This window comes from Corvus brachyrhynchos, unplaced genomic scaffold (genome assembly GCF_000691975.1).
Source record: "Corvus brachyrhynchos isolate BGI_N302 unplaced genomic scaffold, ASM69197v1 scaffold106, whole genome shotgun sequence".
In the NCBI taxonomy this organism is placed as follows: Eukaryota; Metazoa; Chordata; class Aves; order Passeriformes; family Corvidae; genus Corvus; species Corvus brachyrhynchos.
The window spans coordinates 935,892-946,249 of NW_008238834.1; the positions used below are offsets into that span (position 1 = coordinate 935,892).

The 10,358-nt window shown below is 39.4% G+C and overlaps 1 protein-coding gene across 3 annotated transcripts in view; it reads left to right on the forward strand.

Moving 5' to 3' along the window:
- The first annotated feature begins 44 nt into the window (after window positions 1-44).
- Window positions 45-10,358, forward strand: part of SS18 (SS18, nBAF chromatin remodeling complex subunit) — a 48,769-nt gene continuing 38,455 nt past the window's right edge. Inside the window, exons 1-3 of one of the 3 annotated variants that reach the window (XM_008636805.2) lie at window positions 45-132; window positions 3,265-3,341; window positions 4,547-4,631. In XM_008636805.2, the coding sequence (XP_008635027.1) occupies window positions 3,265-3,341; window positions 4,547-4,631 (162 nt within the window). In that variant the 5' untranslated portion in view covers window positions 45-132. The remainder of the gene's footprint in view (window positions 133-3,264; window positions 3,342-4,546; window positions 4,632-10,358) is intronic. The other 2 variants (XM_017738275.1, XM_017738274.1) reach the window with 2 other exon arrangements.

Below are 10,358 nucleotides of genomic sequence, written 5' to 3' on the forward strand. Positions count from 1 at the left end.
CGCAGGGCGGGGGCGGGCGATGTCCCTGGGCCCCTCCAGCCCTCATTTTACTTCCTCCACTTGGGCTGCCCCGATTGCCCCCGCGGGCCTGAATTAACCCGAGAGGATTCGGCCTGGAAGCGGAGGAGTTGAGTAAGTCCTTCTTGCGGGGGGGCCCTGGGAGTGGGACCGCAGCCGGCTTGTTCCAGACCCTGTGCCTGACTCCGAGCGCTGCGGGGTAGGCGGCGGCTCCAGTTCCCCAAACTTGGTCGGCCTGGTAGTTAAGGCTGCCTCTCACTGAACCTTAGGTGTGATTGAAGAAGAATATTGCGGTCGGAGCCAATGACAGCGGCTCCGGACGACTCCATTTCAGCTTTTGTGGGAGGGAGCAAGTTAACTCTCTAAAGTGATGAAATAAAAAGGACATACAGGATTTATAATAATCCACAGTGTTTTGTGTCAGCAGCAACAAAGGAGCATGTTCAAGTTGACTGCTAGCTGTGTGGTATTTGGAAACTTTACTGAAGACTCGCACCATCATTGGTGTGGATGGCCGTGGATCAAACAGATTTCAGATTGCTGCCAGCTCCTTTTGCGTAGGGGAGTCTTTTGGGTAGATAGAGCTAATGTCTGATTTAGTAAAGGATTAGAGCCTCAACAAAGTAGGTGTTGCAGCGATATGGACGTCAGAGAAGACCCCAGTTATAATGGGGACCTCCAGGCTACTGTTGGAGAAGTTGGTGCTTGGGAATTGTAGATGAAAAATGCATATCCACTGGGTGGAAATCTGCACAAAGGTAGTCAGTAGAGACTTCAGATCACATGGGGAATACAGACGATTTAAGTTTTTTATGTGCTATAGTCAAACCATTAGTTCAGTGGTGGTGTGCTGGCAAAATCCTAGTGTTAAAGCTGAAAAATTTTTGTAATGTACCTGATCTGTCAGAAGCCCTGAAGGTATCTTCATCCAGCTGGAAACGAGATTGTATTTTGATGGTAGATGTTTATAACTATCTGAATCTTCTATCAGCAAGCACTCAGTTAAACTTGTATAAAACAGTTGTTTGCAGTCCCATCTAGGAAACAGTTATGTTCCTTCTTGTTCCCTTTCCTCAAAAAACCTCCCATCCATCCCTTCCTCCCCGAGAGGTCCGGCTTACATGGCTGTAGTGAAGAGTGCAACCATCTAATGGGCAATCTCAAGGTCTACTTGTCTGATAAGCCTTAAGAATCTGCCACTTTCCTCAGGATTGTGGGAGACATTCTGAGGCGAGCCTTGATTCACAGCTTCCTTTGCAAGTGCTCCATTAGACTTTGGTATCGAAGGTATTGTCTCCTTTTTCTCCTTTTTTTTTTTTTTGTGAAAATGGCCATTGTGTTTCTTGTAAAATTTAAAGTTAGTACATGTGTCATGTGCCAGTGTAGCAGTGGTCTGTGATCTTCCTCAGAGTGCAGTTGTAGCTTTGCTTGTTTTCTGAGGCTCACACAGTAGCTGAAAGTACTGCAGTTATGTCTGTGTTTAGTGCTTAACAAATGCATTTCCAGATCTAGCAGTTTCAGGCAAAATACTTGCACTGGGATAATTCTAGTCCATTCTGGTGAATTACTGGTTAGAGTTTAAGAAAACTTGTCTGGCTGGCTCATTCTTACATGGATAGAAGTCCTGAGGAGACTGCATACGGTTTCTGGCTCCATACTCTTTTCACAGTAGAGCTGGATTAGGTAGGAGAAAAAGTGTCAGTACTTCTTTTTTTTTTTTTCCCCTCGCTTAGAATTTGTTTGGGAAATAAAGGTTGTGTAATGATGTTGTGCTTTCCTTTTGGAAGGATGAGCCTAGTCATGGCTAGTTTCAACCATGTTTAGAAGGAGATGATCTTTGGGACGTTTAAGATTCTGTTAGTTTTGTGAAATTAAGCAGCTGGGTAAAGGATCTAAACTAGCTTTCCAGTGAGAGAAAGCAAAGGAGTAAATTGATGGAAGATTTTGTGTTTGGCAGTAAATTTTCTGTTGCACTCAGTTGAGTTGGATAACTTGGCTGGTGGCTCAGATTAGCCATGGTTCTGCTGAATCTTGCTTGATCAGAGTGCAGAGCATGAGCTAGAAAGATGAGTTTGGGCACATGCACTGTAGGAGACCAGGTTGTGCTTTTTTTTCCTGTTTACAGAGCTTGAAACACTCTTGACTTCATGAACTTCTTGTAGAAAGTTGTGAAATCAGCCATTTCCCATGATTTTTAGCACTACTCTTTTTTGGTCAGAAAATTAATTAACAGGTGTTCATTTTCATGGACACTTCTGAAGTATAATAGATTTATTGTGCCCATTTGTCCTGTTTGTGGCCACCACAGGATTAATTCTTTCAGCAGCCAGGAGGGATCACAGTGTGGACCTGGAGATTATTCTGTAGGACCTCACTTCATTTGATGGGGGATGGGGGAAGGGGTCACGTAGTGTGTTGTGGTCAGATATTGTCAGGGGTTCCATGTGGTGAGCACCTGTATGGGAATCATTTGCCTCTCTTGTACCCTCCATTATTAGTATTTTTGCTATTCCCGTTTGCTTCTTATCTCACTGCTGTTTCCAGTAAATTTTTCCTATCTCAACTGGTGATCTTAACCTTTTGTATCTCCAGTTCTCCCCTCCACCCCACTAGAGGGGAGAAGGGTACATGGTTTGGAGTGTTTCAGTGGGAACGCTAAACTGGGGAATACCATTCCTAAACTGTAACACCATTATACCAAATATTTCTAAAATGCAGCTAGTTAGACATTCTCCATGTAAATATGGCCTAGCTTTCCAGCACATTTGCTTTGAACAAATCTGGTCAGCTCAGTTTTCATCAATAACAATTTCAGTGCCTTTTTAAATTAAATTTATAAGCAGTTGCAGGCTTTAGACGGAGAAGGGAAACTTGGGGCATAGACTTTTAAGTGAATTTCTTGTTAGCAATCAAATGAAGGAATGCAGAAAACTTCTAAAACTTTCTAAGAATTTGGTGCAGAATCAGCATTGTTATTTGACCAGGATGCTTCACAAATATAGCTGCTGATAGTAGTGCTATGAAACCCTTCAGCCAAAACCCCTGAAACTCATCAGACGGGGGGAATATGGGAGCAAAACAGTGTTCTATAAATAATTGGTGAAGCAAAATTTTCTGGATAACAACTTTTTTTTTGTTGCTTTTAAAAACTAAGACAAGGAGCAAGACTCAAGACTCAAACTTACCTTCAGTTTCTTTCCAAAAAGAACGTGAAATTTACTCCAAACTTCTTCTTTATTGTTTCAGATGTTGGATGAAAACAACCATCTCATTCAGTGTATAATGGACTATCAGAACAAAGGAAAGACTTCTGAATGCTCTCAGTAAGACCTTAATCCATATCTACTGTGTACTGGGTGAATTTCCATCTAGATGACCATTCTTTATGTTTAGCTTACGTTTCAGGACACCTGTGCTGTGAAGAAAAGTATTGCTACACATACTATACTTAAAATTTATGTGTGTGGGGGGGTTTATGTGCTGTTTGAGTATCACTTCTGTCACTGAAATGTTGCAACTTGCCTACTGCAAGTCGATATCACGATGATGGTGCTCATACAAACTAGGACAGTGTAACAGATCTTTTCCCATTGTTGGAGAGAGGTAGTTTTGTTTGAGCTATTCTCAAAATCATGTAGGAAAGTGGGCCTTTCTGCTTCCTCATGGCATGTTTGAAAACTACCTGCTTTTCACTTGCCCAAGAGCAAACTGGCTTGTTTTAAAAGTTTGACTTGCCAAAATATCCGATATGGACTTGCTTCTAGTGGGGCCTTTGGAGAGTGATCTGAGAGAACTATAGAAGGAGTGAATTGTTAAAGAGTGTTATTTTCCCATTGCTCTTTTCTGGCATGAGGTGATCATGGCACCCATGTAATCAGAAAAATATGGACAGATAGGACATCTTAGTCCCTTGCCAAGAGAACTGGTAGTCTGGGAATAGGAGTGGGATCATAAATAATAAATGCTTTTGGTTTAAGGGACTACTTTTGTTCACAAGCCTGTAGTTATGTACTTGTAATCCGCTCCAGCTTTCAAGGTTATTTTTGTGACTGTGGGCTAGATATTAAGAATCGGGACTGTGGTTCTCTAGCAGAAAAATTATTCCTTAGCAAAATGCTGAAATGTGGTCACAATTGACATAAATCTATGATATCTTGAATATGAGGACATAATAAAAAGCTCTCTAGTGTTTGTGATGGAAATTACACCAGACACAAGCACACTCCCTATATGTCTTCTGGTGATTCAGTTTAAGGCAGGAAGTGAAACAGGTGAAACTAGTGTCACCCAGCTTTACATTATTTTTATACCAAGACAGTAGTAGAGATAGGCATAGATTTGATGGAGACATTGGGAAAGATTGGATAGTAGGTAAGTGTGAGGGAGAGGCTTAAGATTCGTAGTAATGGTACTCTTGTGTCTTGAGTCTTGTTTAGCATAGGTAGCTTTCTGTACATATGTGGAATTAGAGTAAATTCTGATGTTACTGTATTAGTGAATTAAGATTTGTTTTGCTTTATTTTGATAGATACCAGCAGATGCTGCATACAAACTTGGTTTACCTAGCCACTATAGCTGACTCCAACCAGAACATGCAGTCTCTACTACCAGCAGTAAGTACAAAACAGTGTAAAAGTGGGGAATACGTTTCATTTGGATTCCTGAAGAGAAGAAAACGGCAAAACCAAACCAAAAACCAACCAACCAAATGTTTGAGATAATGACCAAACACTTGGCCTCTGATTTACTGTACAGTGCATACATGATGCTATCCCTTCATGCTGTATTTGGAGTAATCTCACTGCTTAGGTCTTGCTTAAAATCTGACTTATTTAACTGAAGACTGTTGGTGTGAATAAGATATGCAATGCAGAGTTATTTGGCCTGCCTCAAAGACAGAATTTTTTTTCCTTGGTTTTTTTTCCCCCCTCAGCTGAGAACTGTAGTGGTATGGCTCTTAGTCAACTCCTACAGCAGTGCTCTTTTTCCTCTTAGATTAGGGAAGGATGGGGGAGTGGGATTTTTATTTTTCACTGGAATATCATCCATTCTCTTGCCTTAGTGGAATGAGGCTGGGTAAATTTTTTTCTGCTTTTCTCACTTCTAGGTGAGTCTCAAATTCTTTGCCTTTCTTCTGTATTGGAAAACAACCTTTTTTTTAAGGTGCATTATGATAATATGAAAGATGTAAGGGCTCCCAGGCTTAACTTGAAACACTACATCACTTTACATGTCTTGGATATTACTTGCTGTCTTTCCTAAGTCTGAATTTTTTCTGAGTCTGTATTCCTGAACTCTATTTCATACGATGCCTCAAATTTTTCCCCTTTTCCATTGTTTATGGAGCAGTAAGAAAAGAAACAGCAGCATTAAAATGGCTTGCTATCTGTTTGCTTTTTGTGCTAATCAGAAAGCTTGGGGAGTTCATTGTGAGTAACACAAGTAAGTTCTTTGTTTTTTGGTAATAAGACTTTTCTTGAATTAATATAGTCTTGATTCATTTCTGTAATATGAAGCTAAAAAGAATGTCTATAAAACAGCCATTCCTAGATACTAGTTTTCACCAACTGAAATTGAATTACTTTTTCTTTGGTCTCTGGAGAAGTGTTCTCCAATCATTGGTACTAGCGAAGCATCCTTTCAAGTTGGTACCTGGAGGACTATAGAAACAGTGCTTCATTATGTCCAACCTGTTGTGCCTGTAGAGGTTTCTCTCTTTATAAATCCATGCTTGTCGCTGAGGGGGAGGGAGAGAAACCTTTAAGAGGGCTGTGTGTGTTCCTCAACTAATACATTTCTGGAGGCTTAATTCATATCCTGGTTCTGATGACAACTGGAAATGAATTTGACCTTATCCTAGTCCCTGGTGGACAGCCCTGTTGTTAAAGTTGAATGTGATAGCATTCTGTTCTTAAAAGAAAATGAAGATAGGACTGGGAAAGGCTTTTGCAGATCTGGACTGAAGTGTGTTTCTGATTTTCAATGTCAGGAATATGCCATGGTACTGAGAAAAATAACATAGTGTGTGTTTGAGGGGGTAGAGAGAGTCTCTTTTGGACAGGTGAGGAAGGGAATAAAGGTAGCTTCTTGGGTTTTCTTTCAAAAATACTAAATGAAATTTAGATCTTCAGTCTTGCCTAAATGTAGATGCTCTAACATACTAAGTAAAATCTTTGAAGATTGTCCTGAAATGTAGCATAATCAGACAAGATGATTTTTGTTGGGAGTTTATAGAAAAGTATTCTTTAAATTCTTTCTGTCTTCCTAGTAGATTTTAGCTAATAGAATTTGGGAACATGTGAGTTATCATATTACCTTTCTTTTTTCAATGCAAGATAAAGTACTTCAGAGTTTTTTCCTCCACTGGCTTTCCATGTAGGAACTGATGAGGCTCATGTTGATTCGGAAGTAGTATGATTCTCATCACCATGCTTGTGTATCAGCAGTTGATTAGTCTTACTAAATTCAAGGTGTGGATGGTAACAGTTAAATACGGAGCAAGATGGTGTGTGTGTGTAGACATCTACTATTACTAATACTAAAATACATGAATTTTATTATACTACTGTTGTAGTTTCTTCCCACAGAAGTTAGGAGACCTTGAGCCTGGATAGATTCAGAAGTTGAGTCGTGTCTCGTCTATTCATTTCTGGAAGATTGTTCCCCCCAAGTAAACTATATTTTGTTTTTCATTTAAATCTTACCTTGTTACTATCTTAATCAGATAAATAAACTCAAGAAATTTCACAACTTTTAAAGTGTTTCATAAAAAGTAATAGTTACGTGTTAAAGTGAGGTTGGAAAAAGAATGCTTCTGTTCAGATATCATTCACATTGATAAAAGCCATAAATGACCAGGTTCATTGAAATTTTTAATATGAGCAAAATTACTCTAACCTTATGAGAACTTCATTGTGTCCTCTAGCAATATTCCTTAGACTTAATGCTTTATATTGTTAGGAAAAATGCTTGTAGTTGCCTGCTGTGCCTCTTTCCTTGTCTTTCAGAATTCACTGTTCTAATGAAATGCCTGACTTTGTTTCTGAAACTCTGGTATTGCCGTAGAGAGCAGAAAGTGTAGTGACCTTTTGGTGCTGTGAGGAGAAATGTTTATATAACAGGGACCTGGAAGGGTAGAAAAGGTGAACCAGGTGAAGCAAGTACTGCAGGGTCTGGGTGAAGGGAGCTAGCCAAGCTTTGAAAATCCAGTGTCATAACAAAGCTCCTGTGGTCTTTGTATGCCTGCTAGACTATTAAATTATTACTTTTGGGGTAAGACACCTTCTTTCACATTAAAAGACCTAGTTCTTGACTCAACCAGTCTTTTCTCAGCTGTGTGAACAGCAGCATTATTAAGGGCAGGGCTGTTCGGAGTGTCTTCCCTGCTGGGTAAGAGCAGTGACTAAGTTCACATATGAAGTTGATACAACTTTTTGCTGCCTCTTTTTGAGTTGTGGCAGATATTCTCTTTCTTGGATAACAGTCAAGAGTCTCTTTACCACCACCTTGTGAGATAAGCTAGCTTCCCAAAAAGGGCTTGCACCATGGGGAGCACAACACTTGCATTCTTGTGATTTTTCACTGGTGCTGCTTTTGAGGGAGGCTACAGCAAGATATTGATGTCCTTGAACTGTAGAGAGCAGAGATGCAATTAAAGTGGTGGTGAGGTGTTGTGCGTGCATGTTTCTAAACACATGAAATTTCAAACTGCAGAACAAGAATCTTATCCTCCTTGACTTTTACTTTTTTTGTTTTCTGGAGTGTTTTAGTGGCCTTAAAAAGTCATTGCAGACTACTGAATAAAAAATCCCTAGCTTTTCTACTTGGACATTTTCCCCTCTCTTATATGTCTTCATTTTGCCAAATATTTTTAAGGAAACAAGCCATGACCTTCACTTTATTTAGTATGTAGTGGGAAACTTCTCATTTTATAATGAGCAGATATTGAGGTCTGCAGGAATTATTTGGGAACATTTGTGTGGGGTTTTTGTAGTTTGTTTGGTTTTTTAGGGGGAGGGGTGTTTTCATTTTTGTTTGGTTTTTAATACAGGAAGTGATTTTTTTTCAGGTTTTTTTACTTGCATTCTGTCAGCATGCAGAGCACGAGATTTTGGTGTGTATTTCAAGAAGGTGTTGAAAATGTGCTTCTGATTATGACTCACTTGTGTAACATAGAGCTTTCTTTTATGTTGAAAGTGCCAGTTTCTTCCAGTACTGAGTTACAGTCTGTATGTGTAATGACTTACAATAAAAGTTACTGTGTCCAAGTTCAAGAAGAATCTGGATATTGCATTAAATACTTTTTCTAAATTTCATAATATTGGAAAGGTTATTAATAAACTTTATAATTACAAAAAAAAAAAATTTTCCTTGAGCTATTTCTCTCAAAAATCAAGCTTTTTGTAGGACTTGTGAAATCCCTTATTGTGTGCTGTTCCCGAACTTGTCACACAGGTTAGGGAGCAGTCTGTGCCACCTTAGTTACAAAATACTTTTCTATAAAATAATGACTGCTTTTTATAAACACCTAATATCAATGAGCACTGAAATGCTGGTTATTTCCAAAACAACTGCTTCAAGAGATAGGGAAAAAAACAAACCACAACAAACCAAACTAACACAAAAATAACCCCGAAACCAAAGACAACCACTGCCCATACACAAAATAGTAAAATGCTTCCAAAAATTAACTTGAAGACAAGCTTTCATGAAGTGCTAGTAATGATGTTTAATGGTTCTAAGTTGTGGAGCTCTGCAGGCTAGATAGGAATCTTCAATATAAGCATGGCTTCACTCAAACAAGGAAAACTCTCATTTAATTTTAAACACTTTATTTTTCAAAAGGGTAATGTTCAATCTATGGTTTTAATGTACTAAATGTGTTTGTAGAAAAAAATTGGAGTCTTAAGAACTGAGCTGTGCACTCTGGTTTTTTAGTAGCCTTTATTTTGAACATAAAAGCTGTCTAAAATACATGTTGATTGAAGTACCTTGATGTGTTTTTTCTTGAAAAAAAGGAAGATGGTATTCTGAGAATAAAAATATGACTCAGTTTTAACACTTTAAAATAAAATTTTGAAATAAAACTTCTGTTACTGATGATGAGAGGAATCCTAAATTAATGAGATTCTTCTCCAGTTATGTACCAAATGCCCGGGAAAGTTTGACGCCTGTGGTAGTGTTGTGGTTTAACCCCAGCTGGCAGCTAAGTACCATTGCTCACCCCACACACCTTCCTTCCCCTTGCAGTGGGCTGGGCAGGAGAATCAGAAAAAAAGGTTGAGATAAGAACAGTTTAATAATTGAAATAAAATACTATAATAAGATTATAATTAAAAATGAGACAGTAAAACCACAGACCAGTGCTCAGCCTGAGTCTGATGCTCTGTGGTGTGGATTTTCCCTTTGGCCAGTTTGGGTCCTCTGTCCTGGCCATGCTCTCTCCTGGCTTCTTGCAGGCCTTGCTGGCGGAGCCTGGGAAACCGAAAAATCTTTGACTTAGAGTAAGCGCTGCTTAGCAGCAGCTAAAACATCAGTGTGTTATCAACATTATTCTACTGAATCCAAAACACAGCACTGTACCAGCTACCAGGAGGAAAATCAACTCTATCCCAGCAGAAATCAGGACAGGTGGCATAGCAGAAGATCTGTTTGTGGTATGTGCAGTATGGTGCATAATTCTGCATTAGCCTTTCAGAACACAAGTCCATGCCCAATTCAAGTTCAGCTATTTGTAAACTCAATAATAGAGAACAGAGCAAAAGGAAGGTTGAATGTTTCCTGTCAAGAGGCAAGGGAGCTATTAGTCATTACTGGAGCTTGGATTTTGAAGAATAATTGCTCTGATTAAATGTTAAATAGTGCGGGTAGCTTGGGGTGGGTTCGGACGGTCGGGACTGACGGAGATCTCTGAAGTCAGATCTTGGAACATGCGGTTTATTGCAAAGGGCGGGGGTACAGGGGCACTGCTTAGAGCTGCCAGCTGCAGCTCTGAGCAGGCCCAAGAGAGCAAGAGAGTAAGCGGGTAAGTAAAGAGAGAGAGAGCAAGAGGAATGAGAGTGAAGAAGAAGAAGTGAGTAGAGTAAGAGGGTGTAGTAAGAGTGTCTGAAGTCCTGGTTACAATACAATAAATCATCTTCTGTACTGAATATTCTAATTGTCACTAACCAATCTAATACAAGATACAAATCCTATAGCATTTACATACAGCCTATAAGAGTTCTTATATTACCATAGAGTGTTACATCTTAACTTCTAAAAACTACTCTTTGGACCCCTTCTGCTGAGCTAGTAGGGTCTGCTCTGACCCTTGGACCGCTTGCAAGCAGAGGGTATTGTTC